We start from the raw sequence: 21,569 nt of genomic DNA, 5'->3' as shown, positions 1-21,569 counted from the left end.
ACACTTAGTCGGGAACCTGACACAAGGTGCCTACTCAAAAAAATGCCAGCTATGAAGATGATGATGATGATGATGATGACAATGATGGTAGTGATGGTTTAGGAAGGTGATTATCTAAAAGTCGGAGAACAGGAAGTCGTGCTAACAAGGAACTATTCAAGTTCGTGCCATCCATATTGCTCCACACACAGAAAGGCAGAGAGGTAGATTTATGAAGCTTCTGTCCCCCATGGTTACTCAACAAACTCAGAACAACTATGTTCTGGCCTGGGGCCCAAATTTAGAGAGGGAGATTATCCAGGAATCCAGTGGTACAACTTCTCTTATCAGGGTCATGGAACTATGAGGGAGCCCCGTTGGCCTCATGATTCTATGAGAGTGTCACATGATCCTTTCTGTTTTCCACAGTCATGTGCTCTGCTGCTTCACTTCTGAATCTCTGCTTAGAAATAAAGCACCCCCCATCCATTCCTATATCATGATAATCACAGGCAATGTGTTTAGAAACCATGGCATGGGCAGCCTTCCTATGGAGTGGTAGGAAGATCATTAATGAGGTACGAAAAGATCTGGAAATAACATTCCTGATCCTCAAAGAGGTCAGGCCCAATCCTTGGAAATGAATTTAGGGGCTGAGAAATGCCTCTAAATGCATTTACGGTTGGTTGGGTCTCTTGTCCACAGTCTAGGATGAGTCAGGCATGCAGTCTGGCTGCTTCTATCAGTCCGGTTTTAGAAATGGCTGTTCCAGAGGGAGCCACAGAGGCATATGGTTCAGTCATGCTGAGTAAGGAAGAACTGGGGCCGGGGTAGGAGCGGGTAGGCTGTGACCATGGGAAATCAGTAATTGTACAGCTTCTCTGTAATTAGCCCTTTATTCCTTAGCCTCCGCTCAGGGCATGTAAACATGATTGAGAAAACCTGTCTTGAAAGCCAAGCCTAAATGACATTTGAATGGTCTATTTTGTATTTTCTGGGCTACTTCTCTGTAGTGGTGGAAAGACCTCAAACAAAAAGCGGAGTGGTTGCCATTGGCCAGATCTCCGTCCCTGGGGACCACGAGTGGGCTCTGTGGAAAGGGCCTGGAGCTGTGTGACAACAGAAGGAGCTTGTTCTTGGATTGTGAAAGGCGGGCAGCACCTCTGGAAGAACTGGTACCAAACCAGCCGTTGTGGGCCTGAACAGAGCAGGACCCAACAGCCACCTGCATGTCCTTTCCCAAAACAGGGCCCAACACCAAGCAGTCCTGGGCCTGTGTGGTGGTCTGGGAAAGCTCAGTGGAGTTCCCCTGGGTGTGTGGCCAGCTCCAGGGCTGCCGCCTGCCAGACCAGCAGGACGGCGCCTTCTTCTCTTTCCTTGGTCTAAATGGCCTGTGTCAGCCTGTGGCTGATTCCGGGGCACAATGTGGCTGCGGGGGAATTCAGCCCCTGGGCGTTGGGAGCCTGCTCTGTGCGCGTCCAGAACAACTGGATTCCACTCATCATTGCTCAGGGATCAAGGGTGGCTAAGAGCACCCTAGCACCGCTCAGTAACTGAACTCTCCAGTTTCCCAAGAGGCCAGGGCTTATGTATGTACAGTGGAGAATTGTGGGAAAGGCTCAATGCACTGTGACCCCACAGAGCCCCCCAGAAGAGCCCCCACTGTCTGCTGGAACACCGTCGCTCCTCCTCACCCTGGGGCTCTGATTTTGGAAACGTGGCATTCCCAGAAGAGATTACCTCTTGGGGGTGGGCATACTATTTCTATGACATGAAATGATCTTTAAAAAAACACACAAAATCTATGGCTCCTTTAAAATCTCATGAAAACTTATCTTCTATCAGGTGATAAGTCTTGAGTCACTTCCCACCTTCCTCCATCCTGACCGCTCCTGCCCTGGGCCATGATGCAAATGCCTTTTCCCTTCTGTAAGTGACTATAGTTTGAACTCTGCCAGGTAATGATGTAAAAAGAAAATATTAAAGTGAGTTAAAATGCTAATATTCCTCCCTTGTTTTGAACAGGAACAGAAATTCTTGGCAAGTCAGTTCGTATTATATTCTCTACGTTAGGAGTGTGCACATTTTTTGCAGTCGGCTACATGCTGCTGCCACTGTTTGCTTACTTCATCAGAGACTGGCGGATGCTGCTGCTGGCGCTGACGGTGCCGGGGCTGCTGTGCGTCCCGCTGTGGTGGTGAGTGTGGCTCAGCCCCAGACAGCCCCCTGCTGCCGGCCAGCGCGGCCTGGAGCCATGAGCCTGGTGTGATCTCACTGGAGCTGGCTGAGGCTGGGCCTCCGAGCCCAGAGACCTTTCGCCTGGCTGGGTGGGCCTGTGTGCTGGGGTTTAATTCTCCACTGTCCCACAGAGCACCCTTCTCAGGAAATCCAGCCCCCCTCCCCAAGGCTCTCCCCGCTCTTGTCTGCTCTTGGTGGTGGTTTTTATTTGTGGAGATGGTCTTGTTGGGTTTTGTTGTTTAGAACTTCACCGCTCCCACCCCCACCCCCACCACCTGTTTTTTGACACTTATCTCTCTAGGAAATCTTTCTCCTTATGGACTCAATTATTGTAGTTTCTTCCCTCAAGCATCTAAGGTGTGCCTGTTTATCTGCTTTGTCTGGAAGGGCGAGAGAATTAATTTCCTTTAATGAGCTGTTAGAGAAATGACTTCTTCTCTCCCTCAACCCATCAGTATGGGAATCACAAAATCACTGGCCCCAGTCTTACCCAATATGGTTATGTGGGAGATTTCAGGTGTGAGAACAGATTAAGAGAAAGGGGATCCAGTCCCAGCCATACCCTCTTTTTTGGGATTCCCCATTTTTTTGGTTTTTCACATTTAATCAAGAGGAAAGGGGATTTCTTCCATCGATGGGTCTGGCTCTCTCTCTCTCTCTCTCTAATTCTTTTTGGTTTGATCTCATGATATCAAAATCCCAGCAGTGGCTGGTTTTGTTGAACTGTTTGATCTCTACCTGCTCACACACAGTGAACATTTCTTGGATCATTTTTTGGAACTCACAGCCTAAACTAGCCCTCATGTTGCCCTGTCCTTTGGACACACTGCGTAGAGAGTTGCCTAGAAGATCCTTTATCTTGCTGCAAGTGTTAGGTGGCCATAGAAGCTGATAGGTAGCACATCTTGGCCTTGTTGGACCAGATGGCTCAGGTGGGACCTACTCCAAACTACTATCTTTTTATGACCCCTAAAACTGCTATTGTTTACCAGTATAAATTTTGGACATAGGTTTGCCTGCGGGGAGAGCACTTTTTTTTTTCTTACTTCCCTGGAATTTGAGAGACTGTTAAAGGTTAGCTACTATTCTGATTTGAAGGTTTCCTCTGGGACCCAGTCTGGTGGTCAGGAAAGCTTATGGTGAATTAGGGCAGACCATTATCTACACAGCTCTGCCTCCAAGGAAAGCAAGCACAACATATTTACAGGAACAGGGCAATTTTCTGGAATTGGAGTCACCATCATCATCACCATCATCACCAGCACACCCTCTGTTCTTGTCTCTACAACCTCCTTGCTAACCGAATCTAGTGTAAACACTGTTGGTGATCCAGGGTTCTCTGAGGACACAAGACAAGATTATTCGTAGATTATTTTCTGCCTCTTCAGATGAATGATTTTAATAATTGCTGTTCCCTGGCTCTAGTTGACCTTTTGGCAAAAGAGACCAGTACTTTTAAAATACGTTATAATCAAACTTCTAACTGTATAATTCTATCAGAGAGAGAGAGAGAGAATAAAAATAGAAGGGCTCTGATTGACCATAAGAGATTAGTAGGGTTTTTAATTTGTGGGACTCGGATCTTTCCCTCAGGACAAAATAGTACAGCAAGAAATAATTGGCAGGCCAGCCTCTTGAGTTTCCAGCTGAGAAGGCCCATCCCATGAGGAATGGCCTTACTCTTGCCAAAGGAGAGTTCTTTCTTCTGCTGCCTGCGGGCTGGTCCAGAAATGCTCCTGGCTGTGGACACACTGTTCAGGGACAGCACTGCCCCCCACAGAGGCAGCCTGGGGCCAGCACTAACAAGCTGCGTGCTCGTCCTGAAAAGTTAAAGCAATAGTCTTATCATTTTCCTATAAAAACAAAATCACTTTCTCCTGAACATCTTGTCCTTATGGATGGGCCTTCCTGACACTATGCTCATCCGTCCAGTGGGTTGGCATGATGTGGGGGATGCTTGGGGCTGCCAGGCTCCCTGCTGCCCGTCAGTGTGTGACACAGACTCTCCAGCAGCACCCCTCCCCTGCTCAGTCTGAATGAAACCTGCAGAGAGTCTATCGTGTACAACCTCGTTTGGTCTCCACTGACTTTGGAATGATCAGCTCGACTTGATTTCTCAGGCACCAAAAAACCATGCTGTTCAGTAGTAGAGATTGCAGCCGGCCTGAGTATGTGGGCTGGAAGTGGGAGGGGAACCTACACAGAGTCACTGCAGGTGGCTTGGGGATTTTTTACATTCCAAGCTCCCTTTAAAAGGCTTGGCAGTAAGTGGCCACAGCATGAACAGTGTGTGATAGAGGGTGGGGAGGGAGTCCATAGATGCAACATGGGGAAAGCTTTGCAATAGCCAGCTGCCTAAACGTTAGGAACTTGAGGACAATGATGGCCCTCAGGTCCTGTAGTAAGAAAGATGGGATTTAAAAAAAATTTTTTTTTTAAATCCTCACCCAAGGGTATTTTCCATTGACTTCTAGAAAGAGTGGAAGGAATGGAGGAGGGGAAAGAGAGAGAGAGAGAAACATCCATGTGAGAGAGACACATCGATTGGCTGCCTCCCTCAAGCGCCCCTTGACCGGGAATCTAACCCTCAACCCTTTGGTGTGCAGGTCGACGTTCTAACCACTGAGCCAAACTGGCCAGGGCAGAAAAATGGGATATTTTTAAGAGCAACTTGGTTGGGGAAAAATACTGCTCAGAAGTCAAAGTGCCCATGATGCACAAAAGGCTGTGTAGTAAGACCCTAATTCTGCACTATGACAGTACTCACTAGCCACATGCTGCTTTTTAAATTTAAATTGATTAAAAGTAAATAAAACTAAAAATTCATCTTCTTAGTCACACTATTTACACTAGCTTAATAGCCACATGTGGTTAGTGGTTACTATATTGGACAGCCCAGCTCTAATTACTGAAGGCCAGTGACCTGACATCATCTCAGTTCCCATGGGGCCCACATAAGGGCATATTCTGAAAAATGCAAACTGGGTTCAGTTTTTGACCATTGTGCTGGGAGGCTGGGTAGGGAGCTGGGGTTGGCCATTTGATAAGTTGTGTTTTGCTCTGAGATCATTCATATTGTGGCTTTGGTTGAGCCCATTTAATTTTAGGAGGCCTCTGTATCTGCTACATGTAATTTACTTTCTAGGATAACTGAGTACTGACAAATAGGTAAGGAAAACAAGAGCTGGCAGAAGAATGGCTAAGAGTCTAAGAAATAAAAATTAATTTAAAAAATGTAAATAAATATGTGCATGATAAAAATAAACATAAAAAGAAAAAATAGAAAAATTAGGAAAGAAGTCACTTGTGTTTGACCATCAGTTAAAATGTAGAAAGATTGTTTAATTTAAAAAATTAACCTTCTAGACATTAAAAAAAAAAGTTTAAAAGTCAACATTGGCTGACTCCCAAACACTGGTTTGGAAACTCACTGACCCCGGAATCTGTTGAAGTTCACGAGGACAGCCCATGGGGGGGTGTAAGTGCACCCCCCTTCTCCGAGTGCAGGAGGAGCCCGAGGAGCACAGACACCCTGGCCATCCTTTACCCAACAGACTTGTGAGCAACACCAGCTGGGGCTCCAGGAAGTCTCCTAGGGATGGACACACTGAAGAGACACTAGGATGTGTTTCTTTTATGAGCCACAGTTGGCTACTAAGTTTTGGATGGCCTTCTCCAGCTGCCCTGGTTAAACCCATGCACAGTTAATGTTACCTCTTACGGTCTGCTCCTGGCTTCATGTACAACTGATGATCAGTCTTGTGATTTGATCAGAACTTTGGAACTTGAAAGTGCTTTTATTTATTCCTATCATCAACGGAAATCTTATGAGGCCTCTGCCCCCTCGTTTTCTTTAAAAAAACAAACTAGAATTTTACAAAATAAAAATTCTTTAGGGGGCAACTTATGGTTAATAGTATCAAACCCAGCCATTGTGAAAAATTATAAACCGTTAAAAATGAATTCTAGGTTTATTCCTGAATCTCCCCGGTGGCTGATATCCCAGAGAAGATTTAAAGAGGCTGAAGCTATCATCCAAAAAGCTGCAAAAATGAACAACGTGGCTGTCCCAGTGGTGATTTTTGATCCTGTGGAGGTAAGCGTTTGCAATGTTTCCTCTTGAGGTCAGCCCTGCATTCTTGATCTTATGGAATTTAATTTAATTTAATGTGTTTTGAGTGCCCACCATGTAGCAGGCTCTGTCCAAGGCCCTTAGAGACACAGTGATGATTAGATTCTGAGTTAAAACCCACCTCAAAGAGCTGAGTGTGAATTAAGTGCAATAATATATGTAAGCTGATTAGCATAGAGCAAGTGTTAACTAAATATTAGTTCCCTTCCCTTTTGCAAGTTCATCTCCAACTTTTTGTCAGTATTGCTCCATACCATTGATGCAGCTACACACTGGTGACTTTTGAATGTCCAGATTTAGTGGAAAAAATGTGTTCGAAGACTATTCCACCATGGGTTCCCCATTGCACGCTGAATCTTACCAAAGCCTGCTGAGGAAACTTCGAATGGCGTTTGTCTTGATATGTCGGGTCTAGAACCTTAAAGCCTGAGAGCACAGGCTGAGGATTCACCCTGAAGGCAGGAGGCCATGAGGAAAAGCTAACACGCTGTGGAAGCAGCTGCTCTTTCTTTTCTTTTTAAAATATATCTTTATTGATTTCAGAGAGAGGAAGGGAAAGGGAGAGAGAGAGAGAGAGAAACATCAATGATAAGAGAGTCATTGATCGGCTGCCTCCTGCATGCCCCGTACTGGGGATCAAGCCTGTAACCCCGGGCATGTGCCCTGACTGGGAATTGAACTGCGATCTCCTGGATCATATGGTGATGCTCAACTGCTGAGCCACACCAGCCAGGCAGCAGCTGACCTTTCCGACAGTCAGTGAGGACTCCCAATGTTCTCTGCCATGCCCTGTGCAAGCTCCAAAAGAAAACAAGAAAAATTAGACAGTTTCTGTGTTTAAGGAGCATGGAATGTAACTAAGAGTGTCAAGAGGATCAGATGAAAGATACATGATGATATGAGGGAGGAAATGCTAAGTACCCAAGGAGTGGACACTGTGCCTGCAGAGAGAGAAAGCCAGTGACTCAGGGCTGAAGAGGTGGGTCCAAACCAGGGAGAGGATGGGGCAGGGCATTTCTGGCTAGGAGAAGGGTAAGGGGATTCTCAGGACACCCCAAGAAGATTAGGGTGGCTACAGCAACAGTGCAAGTCTGCAGGGCTTCATGGAGGGTAGCGGGCATGTCAGCGCTCCACTCCACGACTTCTTCCATCCCTGGGCTCCAGGACATTTGACAGAAGCAGATACTGTGGTGAAGGTAGAGGATTAATTATAGTGGCTATGAACCAAGCTCTCAAAGGGCTGCCAGGACAAGCATCTCTTACTCCTTTGCTCTTCAGACCAAGAATTTCATTTCCAACTTTAGTCAGTTTAACTGGATGCAATAATAATGTTAGGAGTGTCTAACGCTTCTTCGTGTCAGGGCTGTACTGGATGTTGACTAGTATTTATTGAATATGTAGTCTGATTCCTGTCTTTGAGGAACTTACACCGTAGTAGCAGAGATCAGAACTACATGGATAAAAGCAATCACAAAACATATAAGGGATACAGAATTATCGATGTATAAGAATACATTTCAGTGTTAAAACACATTCTTCTTCCAGTGCCTTTCTTCCTGCCACGAGGCACGTTGAACCTGAACTGGACAGGTCCACTGAGGGAAAGGGAGCCTGTGCTTTCCCAAGGCCCAGTATCTCCCCTGCTCACCTCCCAGGCAAAGTCCCCTTTAGGAGGATCGGCCGAGCCCTGTGCCAGCAAATGCAGCCTGCTCGGGATGGTGATGGAGAGCCTGCCAGATGCCAGGCACTGTGTTCAGCTCATTTGATGCTTATGCTAGCCATACACCCATTTCTCAGGAGAGGAAACTGAGGTGCAGAGAGTTAAGCAATTAGCCCAGGATCACACCACTAGTTCTCTCCAGTGCCAAAGTGCATGTATTCAACTGGGCTTTTTTACCTGATGTGAAGAGCAGTGGCATTAACTGGGACAGGAAAGAATAAAAAGCAGTATTATCTTGGAAAGCAATCTCCAGCTCCTTGCACTTCCTTTCCGAAGCACCTCTGACATGCTCATGGTACCTGGTCCAGAGGCATTTTGGTGGCTTCACACAGCCCAAGCATGAGCACTAGATATAAGAATGTTCTTCTCCTGCTTCCAGATGTGACTGCCTATCACAATCAACAAAGGGCTTTAAAAATGCAGATTCCCAGGCCTCTGGGCCCTAGGAAAGATTGCAATTAAGCAGGTTCAGGGTGGGACCTGGCAACCTGCATTTTCACAAGGGCCCTGTGGAAGCACCAAGTGTTAGAATAGTCCTGACCATGGGTCCCATCTGTGCAGGACACCACTCCCAGAGCCCTCCAACTCTGCAGGGGCTTTGCTTTGTTGTCATAACAGAGCAGCAAGCTCCAAGTAGTGCAGAAGAAATGAGGTAATATGCCGATGAGCTGCTTGAGGAGGTGTCTGATTATTCCTGAAAGAAGGGTGCTAATACCTGGGGAATGCCTGCCACAAAGGTGGGCTGGCACCCTCACTTCTTTCATCATAGAATCTCCTTCCTCAGCCTCATTGCACACACACCACAGGGCCACAATGTCCTTGCACTTTATCCTGAAGAGATTCCCACCTCAGAGCCTTGTAATGCTTTGGTTTTAATGCTAATAAGCTTGGTTATCTAGATTCCTAACACATGGTGAGTTAACATCAGTAAAGGAGAAGAGCCCCACTGAGAGGAGTAAGAAATTGCCACCTCCCACTGACAGCTAGCATCATCTCCTCAATGGCACAGTAATAATGATAAAGTTAAAATGCATTGAGCATTTACATAGTTCAGGTACCATGCTAAGCGCTATATATATATATATATATATAATCTCATTTAATCTATATACACACCCACACACATATATATATATATATACACATGCATATATGGTGTCCCAAAAAACTGTATACACACTTTGAATAATTATTAATTACAATGGGTTAAATCTGAAGAGAAAGAAACATCCATTGAGCTATCAGCTGTTAAGTGTGTATACATATTTTTGGGAATATATATATATATATATATACACACACACACACACACACACACACACCCATTTTACAGAGAAGTAAATGGAGGCCTCTAAGAGGATAAATAGTAACTTTCCCAAGGTCCCACAGTTAACCCAAATCTGTTCAAATCTGTTCTGATTCAGAGACATCAACAGGAAAAGTATAAAAAGCAGACAGGAACCTCAAGGCAGTTGGGCCCATATAGCCCTACTCACGCAAGACCCTAAGGATCACAACTCAGTTTGATTCAGGTGCCCATAGTGATGAGCATGAGGCAAGGAAAGGCTGTGTAAGCAGTTAGTTTTTCTATGAAGAGACAGTGGAGCCAATGTTATATATTTAAAAGGCTTCTGTCTAAAATGGGCCACAGGCATTTTAAAGTGTTAGAACAAAGTGCCATATATGTAGATGCTCTTATTTCCCATGAATTCCAGATTTCTAAGCATATTCAAGGTAGAGTGAGAGTTACATACATAAGTTTTCCCCACGCTGTCAGGGCCAAAGATACTTCCTCACTACCTCTTAATTTCATGGTTATTTGCATTATTTTAGCTACAGGAGCTCAAACCCCTGAAGCAGCAGAAAGTTTTCATTCTGGACCTGTTCAGGACTAGGAATATTGCCACAATAACTACTATGTCTTTGCTGCTATGGTAAGTAAGAAGCGATCTGGAAGTGTGATATATAGCACATAAGTATATGACTAATTTTCTTTAATTTGAAGGAACATCAGGATAAGGCCTGGGTCTTCATGAATAAAAATTATAAAATTTTAAGTTATTTGGAGATGCCTCAATTCAATGTATGGAACTGAATACTGAAAAAAAAAGTCTCAGGGAACAACATTTAAGTCTGCTGTACTGTGGCCCACAGGCAAAGGGTCCCTCCATTGGGATTAAGGCTAACGATGTCCCTGGTGCCTGAAACCAAGATGCTAACTCAGCTCCCGTTTCCTGAAGCTGTGCTGGCAATTGAGTAATGAGGTTAGAATAATCTGAACCCCTACAGTCCAGATTGGAGTGTGTCGTCTTTTTTTAAGTAATCCTCACTGGAAGATATGTTTATTGATTTGAGAGAGAGATCGGTTGCCTCCCGTGTGGGCCCTGACTGGGAATCGAACCTGCAACCTTTCGGTGTGTGGAACAATGCTCCAACTGACTGAGCCACTCGGCCAGGGCCCAGATTGGGGTTTTGACAAGCTTTTCATACCTGCTAATTGCAGACTACCAAGTGATTTTAAGGCTTCGAAATAATGAATTAACTTTGTAGACTAAATTTAATAATGGACCTACCAAGAAATGAGGCAGACAAAAAAAAGAACGTGCCTATCCCATGGTGGCAGCAGAAGGAGGGAGGATTATCAGAATTAGTAGGTGCAGGCTGCAGCTGGCCTGTTTTTACGGCCATCCCATTTTGCAGCGCTAGGAAATCCATGACAGAGCTTAGGACTGAATTAAGCAAATGTGCCCAGCAGACGCCTGGCTTTCCTCCCTCACTGCAGGCCTCCTTAGTCTCACCTTTCAGAACAGTCACTGGTTCTTATCTAAGCTGCTCTTCTTACCAAATGTGAACATCACTAAGGTTCCTGGAGCAGTCAAGTTTAATTTTCTGTTGTGTTTTGGATTGCCCTTGTGCTACCCAACCTAATAAAGTATGTATAAAAATATCCAACAGTGTCCTGAATATATTTTTCATATATCCTCTGATTTTCATTCATGTTAATAGTAAGCAAACTTCTGCACAGGGGAGCCTGCATAGGGCAGTAATTTTTCCACAGAGAAGCTTTTAAACCGTAATGACAGGATACGTGGTGTGCACTTTGTGATACGTTGAAGCATTATGAGACTTTCATTCTTTCCTCTAAAGTGAGTTTTACTAAATCCTTTGAAATTTACTGCAAGTGGATCCCACAATGTTCCCTGTGTTTCTCCTTTCCCTCTTGTCATTTGGTAAGAATGAAGTCTCGATTTTATGTTCACTGACATGACTGACATACATTCTTTCTTCAAATAATAGCTCTAAGGGAATGAGAATGTACCAACTGTTCAGAAAATATTGAAATGTCATGTTAACTACACCAGGATAGGTGTTGTTGCATACTGGTATATGCAACAGTGACGAAAATGGCCTTATCTGTGCTGTCCATTATAGTAGCCACTAGCCACATGTGGCTATTAAGCAATTCAAGTGTGGCTAGTGTGATGGAGAAACGGACTCTTTGACTTTATTTAATTTTATTTACTTTTAAATAGCCATGTGTAGTTAGTGGCTACTTACAGGAAAACAGACTCTAGATAATTTCTTGACCATTATGAAAGTTTAGAGTGATTCATGCCATTCTTTTGTCATTTTTGTTTTTTCTTTTGTCTTTTAGGATGCTCACCTCAGTGGGGTACTTCGCTCTATCTCTCAACTCTCCTAATTTACATGGAGATGCCTACCTGAACTGTTTCCTCTCTGCCCTGATTGAGGTTCCAGCTTACATTACAGCCTGGCTGCTCCTGCGAACCCTGCCCAGGCGCTATATCATAGCTGGAGTGCTATTCTTGGGAGGAGGCGTGCTTCTCTTAATTCAAGTGGTCCCTGAAGGTAAGAAGTTAACCAGCAGTAACAGCTTAACAGAAAAGATCTACACCTTGACTTGGGCTAATTATTGGCCACTGCTCCTTGTTCAGGTAGCCTTTACATCATATACCACTCATAAGTTAATTAGACAAATGATAGCTAACTAGGTAATTTCCTGTGTTCAAAACAACACTCCTCAAACAGATGAGTCAGCCTTGGGGAACTGGAAATCATTACCTGAAAAAGAAAAATAATACTCCCAGTCACCCCCTTCATAGAAACATACACCTAAACCCTCAAACCTCTTTCTTGAAGTCACAACCCTGATTCCTAATTTCTTGGTACTTTCTAACCTTTACTTGAGGTGTGTTCTCAAGTGTAAGAGTAGTACATGCCAGTTCCGGTGTAAATTTGGTGATTTTTAGGGTCTGTAATATTTTAGTTAAAGAGCACGCAAAGGGACATATGCTTCCCTTTTCCCCTTATGTCTAACGTTCTCACATTATTAAATTGTTAAGACAACAGATTACTGATACATAGTAATATGCATAGGAATATGTATACCTTTTTAAAAAAATTTATCTTTATTGTTGAAAGTATTACAGATATCCCCCTTTTCCCCATTGATTCCCCTCCACCCCGCATCTCCCCCCCAGGCCTTCCCCACACTATTGCCTGTGTCCATGAGTTATGCATATATGCATATAAGTTCTTTGATTAATCTCCCCCCATCCACTTCCCCACCCCCGCCTTCCCACTGAGATTCATCAATCTGTGCCATGCTCCTATGTCTCTGGATCTACTTTGTTCCTCAGTCTATTTTATTAGATTCCACATATGAGTGAGATCATGGAAAACTGAATCAGGAAGAATCAGAAAACCTGAATAGGCTAATAACAGCTGATTAAATCGAAGCAGCAATAAAAAACCTCCCAGCAAACAAAAGCCCCTGTCCAGACAGCTTCACAGGGAGCTTTCTAATTCTTTAAGTTGTAGGGTTAAATAGTTTACTAAAAATTTTTCTTGCTTTTTGAGGTAGGCCTGTAGTGCTATGAACTTCCCTCTTAGGACTGCTTTTGCTGTGTCCAATAGATTTTGGGTTGTTGTGTGTTCATTTTCATTTGTTTCCAGGAAGTTTTTGATTTCTTTCTAGATCTTATTGGTAAACCATTTATTGTTTAATAACATGCTGTTTAGCACCCATATGTTTGAATGTTTTTGAGTGTTTTTACTGTAGTTGATTTCTAATTTCATGCCATTGTGATCTGAGATGCTTGATATGACTTCAATCGTCTTGAACTTGTAGAGACTTGTTTTACATTTAAGGTTATTATTGATAGATACTTACCTATTGCCATTTTAATTCTTCATGCCTATGTTTCTCTCTCTCTCTATTTCTACTTCTAATTATAGCAGTTCCTTTAACATTTCCTGCAGTGCTGGTTTGGTGGTGATAAACTCCTTTACCCCTTTTTTGTCTGGGAAGCTCTTTATTTCACCATCTATCTTGAACGACAGTCTCACTGGGTAGAGTAGTCTTGGTTTCAGATCCTTGTTTTGCATTACCTTGAATACTTCATGCCATTCCCTTCTGGCCTGTAGAGTTTCTGATGAGAAGTCAGCTGACAGCCTTATGAGAGCTCCTTTGTAGGTATCAGATTGCTTTTCTCTAGCTGCCTTTAAGATTCTTTCCTTGTCTTGAATTCTTGGCATTTTAATTATGATGTGTCTGAGCATGGGCCTCTTTGGATTCTTCTTGCTTGGGACTCTCTGTGTCTCCTGAACTTGTGTGGCTTTTTTCTTCACCAAGTTAGGGAAGTTTTCTGCCATTATTTCTTCAAACAGGTTCTCTATCCCTTGCTTTTTCTTTTCCTCTTCTGGCATTCCTGTGATGTGAATATTGTTATGTTTCATGTTGTCCCACAGCTCCCTTAGATTGTCCTCCTGTTTTTTAATTGTTTTTACTTTTTGGATCTCTGATTGAGTGATTTTTTCTACCCTTTCTTCTAATTCACTGATCCGATCCTCAGCTTCCTTTAATCTGCTGTTTATTCCTTCCTATGTATTCTTTATTTCTGCTATGTCATTCTTAATTTCCTTCATAGTTTCCATATATTTTTTCATGCTGTTGAGCATTCTTACAACCAGTATTCTAAACTCTATATCTGATAGATTGCTTATCTCCATTTCATTTAGCTCTTTTTCTGGAGACTTCTCCTGTTCTTTCATTTGGGGCTTGTTCTTTTGTCTCCCCATTTTTGCTGCCTGTTTGAGTTTGTTTCTATGTATTAAGTAGATCTGCTAGGACTCTGAGTCTTTTCGGAAGGCCTTCAGTGCAGGCCAATGTCAGGTGCAGTTTGTGACTGGCCCTGAGTACCCTGTTTGGAGCTATCAACAACCCTTGGCTTGAGGTCTCCTTTGCTGGGGCTGGGTGAGGTTTGACAGGACCAAGATGCACACCAAAGTCTGCTTTTCCAAGGCCTGGGTCCAGAAGCAGATCAGGCAATGACTCAAAGCACTCTGAGTTCTGCCTCTGCCTGCAGGCTGATTAGGCTGATTCTCTTAATGAACTTCAGGCTGTAGAAACTCCTCTGGGTAGGGCGAGAGGTTTTCCAGCAGGGTGGGGCAATTGCTTCCCCCCACCAGGCAAAAGCAGCAAAATATTTGCCTAAGAAAGATGTCCTCTGCAGTATGGGGGAATGACTTGACACTGGAATCCAGAGGGGTGCTCTCTGAGTTCTACTTCCAGAGCCCACAACCCTAGATTCTCCTCACACAGCTCAGTCCACTCTGCCCTCCCTCTGCTGGAGCCCCAGGTGAATGGCTGCACACGGAACTTTGTGCTTTGGCTCTTTGAGAGGGTGCCTGCATTTCCAGCTGTCTCTCCCTGGCAGACAGAAACCTGGCTGCTTTTCACAGCCAGATGTTATGTGGGCACCTTTCTCAGTTCTGGTGCTCTGGGCTGGGAAGCCCAGCCTGGGGTTTAGGCCCTGGAGTCCTCAGTGGGAACCCCCACGGCTGAGATATCCCTCCAGACCTTCAGCTGCTGCCTGTGGGGGCCCAGCCAGCCCTCTGCACTTCCTACCAGTCTCTGTGCAGTCTCCACTTTTCCTCCTTGGTTAGGAGGGTGCTCTCCAGCTCGTCTTCAGTTGCAGTTGATTATTCAGGATGAGTTTTCTATATTTTAGTTGTAATTCCAGTTTGATCCTGGGAGAGTGTCAGTGTAGCTTCCACTCAGTCTGCGGCCTTTTTAATCTCCCCAGAAATACGTATTTCTTAATAATAATAAGCAGGATAGAAAGCATTGGGACTTCTCTTTGAAGATTAAACTTAACTATATTAACATGCTAACAAGTTACTATGAAAGTGTTGTAACAAGTAAAAGCGGACAAAGGTCACTGAATGAGTAAATTTTCTAGAATAACAGAAGAGCAAAGCACAAAGCAACCCCTCACTCTATCTTTATCCATGTCAATTATTAAGACATATGAAGAGAAAGTGTCATTTGGGGAATATCTTTACATTGTAAAAAAAATACATGCTCATTCAAGCAAAGAGGACAATAAAAGCAACTGAGTGGAGAACATATCACTTCTAAAAGCACCTCTGTTTACACTGGTTCTCTTTTCCAGATTACAACTTCTTGTCCATCATTCTGGTGATGGTAGGAAAATTTGGGGTCACCTCTGCGTTCTCCATGCTGTACGTCTTCACTGCAGAGCTCTATCCAACCCTGGTCAGAAACATGGCTGTGGGGATCACATCCATGGCCTCCAGAGTGGGCAGCATCATTGCTCCCTACTTTGTGTACCTTGGTGAGATACATCTTATCGATTTGTTCTTTTTTAAAATATAAAAGTAATATATTTTTATTGTAAAAATTCAAACAGCATAGAAAGTACTGAAAAAAGTACAAAGTACAAGTTTATCTCTTTTCTCTGAGCTCCCCACATCACAGCGCTAGAAGTAATGAATATTAAATTTGGTGAGTAGCACGTCACACATTTTGTTTTAATATATATATATATATTTTTAAACACACAAACAAAATTTTACACACATAGTTTCACAACTTTTTTAACGTGGTATCAGATTATCTTTATTGGTATATAGAGTTCTCTTACCTTCTTTTTAGTTAGTACCTAATCTTCCAATGTATGTATATATATAATTTATTTAATTAGGTTTAATGGATGGACATTTAGGCCATGTCCAGATTTTTGTTATTACAAATAATACTGCAATGAACATTTCCCTATGTCCTACATCCTTTATTTGTTTGATTGTGTATATGTGGATTTATGGACTGCTGGAGCAATTTAAAAATTTTATAGATATTGCCAAATTGACCTATAAATATTATACTCATTTACAATCTAGCTATCAATACATGAGCATCCCTATTTCTTCCTATCCTCACCAGCAATGGGGATTATCCAATTTTTTAATCATTGATAATCTTACGTGAAAAATGGATATCATTGTTGCTTTCATTTTCGTTTCTTTAATTATAATGAGGTGGAGCACTTTTTATATATTTATTAACGTTCTATTTATTTTTCAGTGACATGACTGTTCATGTCCTTTGCCTATCTTTCTAATGGTTTTTTCAACTTTTAATCTTTGATTTGTGAGAGTTCTTTGGAATTGAAAAAAAATTAGCCCTTTGTATATATGTTGTTAATATTTTTCCTATTTTATTATTTACATTTTGACTTTATGATATTTTTTGCAAGGCAGGAAATTTTAGTTTTTATATAATCAAATTTATCAAGCTGAAATAACACCCCAGAGGGGCTTTAGTGTGACATTCGATGGATGCAAGAGCTGGCACTCCAAGCCTAATCCCCATTAAAGACTCTGCTGATGAGAGATGTACACACACCTCCTCACTCTTCCTGGTCATCCACTGGTTACCTACTAGCTCGAACACACACACACACACACATCCCCAAAGAATATATGAATTCTCAGAAAAGGTACACTCAATCCTTACAGAGGAACAGTTTCCTATGTTAAGCATCCTCTGCACAGCTGCCCTAAATAACACCCAAGAAAGTACATTATTATGTGGAATGGTGTCATTTCCACTTTGTTTTCCCCTATACTTTCAAATCATGCCCATATAGTCTAACAGTGGCCCATTGGTATGTAAAATATGGAGAAGTCTGAGAGAGAGCTTTGTATTTCACAATTGCTACTCCTGTTAGTGACACATAGGCCTCAGAAAAGTTTAAAGATTAATGGGGTTTTTTGGTCAAATAAAATTCTTGGGTGTGTTGTTCCTCTGTACTCTCTCTGTGCAGGTGGGAAGCAAAATAAGGATCTGTTATTCTCGTGATAAAGAAGAGGTGGAGTGATTCTTCCAATTACATATAAAACCAAGGCTTATAAATGCTGCCAAAAGAAACCAAAGCACTGCTTTCACGGTGCCTGACATTTATTTATTTAAATTGGATTGAACATATTATTTAGATTTTTTTTTTTAGAGTCTCATGACTCCATGGACCTAGTGTTCCACTGCAGCCTACTGGTTTGGGCCAAAGCAAAGGTCACACCAGTCATGAAGGCCAGTACCTAACCCTGCAGCATTCTGGTCAGCCTCTTTCCCCTTGGCATTCTCCCATTCCCCCATCTCCAATTACCTCCACCTTCAGAGGAGAACTTTGCTAGGGAGAGATTTCTATCAACGGAACATCTGTCACATGTGATTAAATAGCAGCTTAGAGAATACCAGTTGACATGGAAGATCTTCTGCTAATGCAAAATTAAGTAGGTAAATGCTTATGGAAATGGAGAGGCGGTGGCATCTGCCAAAAACAGATGGTGTATTTTGCATCATTTTTCATTTCTGAAAATGATCCGATTTAAAACTGCTGTCGAAGACTGTTTGCCACCTTTATAAAATGATTCTCCAGCCCTAGCCGGTTTGGCTCAGTGCTTAGAGCATTGGCCCGCAGACTGAGGGTCTCAAGTTCAATTTGGGTCAAGAGCATGTACACTGGTTGCAGGCTCAATCCCCAGCCGCAGTCAGGGTGTGTGCAGGAGGCAACCAATCGATGTGTCTCTCTCACATCAATGTCTCTCTCTCTTTCTTTCTCCCTTTCACTCTCTCTAAAAAAACCGTGGGGGGGAAAACCCTCAAGGGAGGATTAATAAAATGTGAAATGAAATGATAAAATAAAATAATAAAATGAAAAAATATATATATATATTCTTGAGAGCTCCTGGAGAATCCCTGTTTCTAACCAATGTCCGTGCCTTACAGGTGCTTACAACAGAGTTCTGCCCTACATCCTCATGGGCAGCCTGACCGTCCTGATTGGGATCATCACCCTGTTTTTCCCTGAAAGTTTTGGAATGACTCTACCAGAGACCTTAGAGGAGATGCAGAAAGTGAAATGGTAAGTGGAACTTTAAAAACATGATATCAAAATTCTTCAGAAAGAATAAACATGCAAGAATGGCCAGGAAGTTTCTCGAAAAGAAGAGGGATAACTGGAGAGTAGCTATATCATATAACAAAGTGCCTTGTTAAGCAGTGGTAGTGAAAACAGTGAGCTAATGGCATAGAAATAAAACCACTGGAATAGAATTCAGAATCAAACCCAAGAACACATGAGAATTCAGTATATGATAAAAAGAAGCAACTCAAAAGCAGTTGGGGAAAGTTAGATTATTCAGTAAAAGGCGTTAGAACATTCAGCTAGCCATTTGGGATAAATAAAAACTTGAATCCTGCTTCAAAATGCACTCATATAAATTCCAGAAGGATTAAAAATTGAGGCCTAAAAATGTAAAATCATAAATGTACCAGAAGAAAACAAATATTTTTATAACTTTCGAGAAGGCCTTTCTTAGCATAATATGAAAAGCAAAGAGCCATAAAGGAAAAGATGATATATCTCATTATGTAATTTTAGAAATTGTTGGCACAGCAAAAAAGAAGCCATAACTAAAGACAAAGGTCAACAAGCCAGGAGGGAGATACTTGCAGCATCAATATAAACCCAGGCCTCGTATACCTCATGTACAAAAATCACTGCGATTAGTAGGAAAAAAGACAACTCAGTGGGAAAACTAGCAGAGGTCATGAACAAGCAGTTTACAGAAAAGGACATTTCAGTGGCAGACACATTACTCATCCACATTAATAAAAATATATGAAATGAAATAATTCAGTAGCATATTTTTTGCCTATGAGATTATGAAGGTTTTTCCTCCTGACACCAACCAGTTCTGACACCAACCAGTTCTGACACCACTGGCCCATAATTTAATTCAATCCTAACACTAACTACCTGGAGTTTGCATCAGACTCCACAGGTTTAAGGAAGGGCTCAGTCTCCAAGACTGCCCTCACTTCAGATGCCAGTCACAGGTATCAGGTCCACCGGCGATTTACACTTCTGTCCAACTTGACTACAAAGTTGGGTGTTTCCACAACCCTCCCTCTGAACAGTGTTTGGTAATTTGCTAGAATGACTCACAGAATCCAGGAAAACACCATCCTTGCTATTACTGGTTTATCATAAAGGATACAAGCGAACAGTCAGATGAAGAGGTTACACGGGGTAAGGTCCCAAATGGTTCAGAGTGCAGGAGCTTGTGTCCCTGTGGAGTTGGGGAGTCCCTCCAGCCTAGCATAGGAATGTGTTCACTAATGCGGAGGCTCTCTGAACCAGTGTTTAGGGGGTTTATGGAGGTTTCATCGCATAGACATAGGCATGGTCAATTATTAATTCAATCTCCAACCACTCTTCCCTCCACAGAGATTAGGGGGTGGGGTGAATGTTCTAGTGTTCTAATCGAGGCTTGGTTTTTCTGGTGACCAGCTCCCGTCCTGAAGTTATCTAGGGGGCCCAGCCAAGAATCACCTCATTTGAACAAAAGACAAGATGCTCCTATTACCTTTATCTCTTGGGAAATTACAAGGGATCAAAGAGCTCTGTACTGGGAATGGGGTCAAAAATCAAATGTCTTTCTAAGATATCACAGGTTGACAAACATTTAAAAGGTAAGTGGTATGGTAGGAGAAGTTTAGATTCTAGAATGAAACTGCCTGGCTTCAAGTCCCACATCTACTACATAATTTGGGGGAAATTTAATTTGGGAGAAGCTTAATTTTCACTAAACTTCAGTATTCCCATCAGTGTATGGGAATGGTTCCTATGGCTATTGTAAGGTTATATAAGATAGTGTGTTTTTAGTGCCTGGCCAAGTAAATAAGTCTTTGTCATGTGAATGGATTTGGATCTCCGACGGAACACGTAAGCCAAAGGTGCCTATTTTTTTTTTTTTTTAAATCCTCACCCGAGGATATTTTTTCCATTGCTTTTCAGAGAGAGTGGAAGGAAGAGAGAGAGAGAGAAACATCGATGTGAGAGAGATACATCGATTGATTGCCTCCCACAGGTGCCCCAACCAGGGCCAAGAGCAAGCCAGCCGAGGTACGTGCCCTTGACTGGAATCGAACCTGAGACCCTTCAGTTCATGGGCCGACGCTCTAACCATGAGCTAAGCCGGCTGGGGCATAGGTGCCTATTTTTGATAAGCTGTTTTCTTGTAACGATACAACCACTTCAATATCAACTTTAACCCTCCAAAGACTTAATTCTTACCAAGCTATTCTTTCCTAAGAGAGTATAAATCCTGGGTTTTGTTTATGTTTAATTAAGAAAATGACTCCAAACATTCAAAATAATAAAATATTAGTTCTAGACCTCTGAGGTTCTTATTAGAGTAACAATAATACTTGTTCATTGACTGAAGAAATGTTTTCCAGTGTCAGTTTAGAATTTTGAGGAGAGTCGTGAATACTTAATTTTCTTTAGCACCTGTCTTATTTTCAGGTTCAGGTCTGGGAAAAAAACAAGAAATTCAATGGTCAATGAAGAAAATCCCAAAGTTCTAATAACTTCATTCTGATAAAATTTCTACCCCACTTGGTGAACTGAAAAACAGACACATAAGACTCTGAAGAAACCAAAGCCTTTCCTGATGAAATGGAACGACTGTAACTATTAATGGACTCTGCTGTTGGGAAACGCTTGTCATATAGCAAATGCTGGACCACTCTTCCAGATAATCTCCTTATTTTTTAAAACTAACCATTTATATAGAGTCCTCCTTACTAATGAATTCGGTGAAATGGGTTTGTAACATTGTTTGGAAATGTGTTGGTTTAGGACTGGTCAATCCACATAAAGATTAACACTCATTTCTAAACATACAACTGCTATCCAAATAAAAAGAATGGCATTGTGTTCACTCAACTGTCAGGTGACAGCAGTGTGTGTGTGTGTGTGTGTGTGTGTGTGTGTGTGTGTGTAACTGAACCAGCACATTCAAAATTATAGTTGTTTCTGCAGTGAACTCATATATTGCTATAATCAAATGACCATATGCAGCATTCCTAGCCAGAAAATTTCATACACTCCTATGAGAGGAACTGATGGCAGATGTTAATAGCATTTTGCAAGAGATCAGGTAGCCTGGCTCCTGTGGCCTGTCGGCTTTTAAGAAAGGAACCGATGCAGTTCCCATTTACAATGTCAGGGGCTACAGCTCACAGCCTATTCAAAGATCCACCTTTTTTGTACTCTGTTTGAGCACATGACTGAGCCTTCTGTTTCCTAAGGCTGGCTTAAGAGA

At 42.4% G+C, this 21,569-nt stretch overlaps 1 protein-coding gene across 1 annotated transcript in view; it reads left to right on the top strand.

The window, feature by feature from the left end:
* Positions 1–21,257, top strand: part of SLC22A4 (solute carrier family 22 member 4) — a 42,510-nt gene extending 21,253 nt beyond the window's left edge. The window contains exons 4-10 of the mRNA XM_016197112.2: positions 2,005–2,176; positions 6,187–6,313; positions 9,903–10,003; positions 11,725–11,939; positions 15,548–15,730; positions 18,184–18,319; positions 20,768–21,257. Coding sequence (XP_016052598.2) covers positions 2,005–2,176; positions 6,187–6,313; positions 9,903–10,003; positions 11,725–11,939; positions 15,548–15,730; positions 18,184–18,319; positions 20,768–20,843 — 1,010 coding nt within the window. The 3' untranslated portion in view covers positions 20,844–21,257. The remainder of the gene's footprint in view (positions 1–2,004; positions 2,177–6,186; positions 6,314–9,902; positions 10,004–11,724; positions 11,940–15,547; positions 15,731–18,183; positions 18,320–20,767) is intronic.
* Positions 21,258–21,569: the final 312 nt, after the last annotated feature.

This window comes from Miniopterus natalensis, chromosome 4 (assembly GCF_054644295.1).
Source record: "Miniopterus natalensis isolate mMinNat1 chromosome 4, mMinNat1.hap1, whole genome shotgun sequence".
NCBI lineage: Eukaryota > Metazoa > Chordata > Mammalia > Chiroptera > Miniopteridae > Miniopterus > Miniopterus natalensis.
Note: the sequence above shows the minus strand (reverse complement) of the source record. Positions and strands in the feature narration are given on the sequence as shown.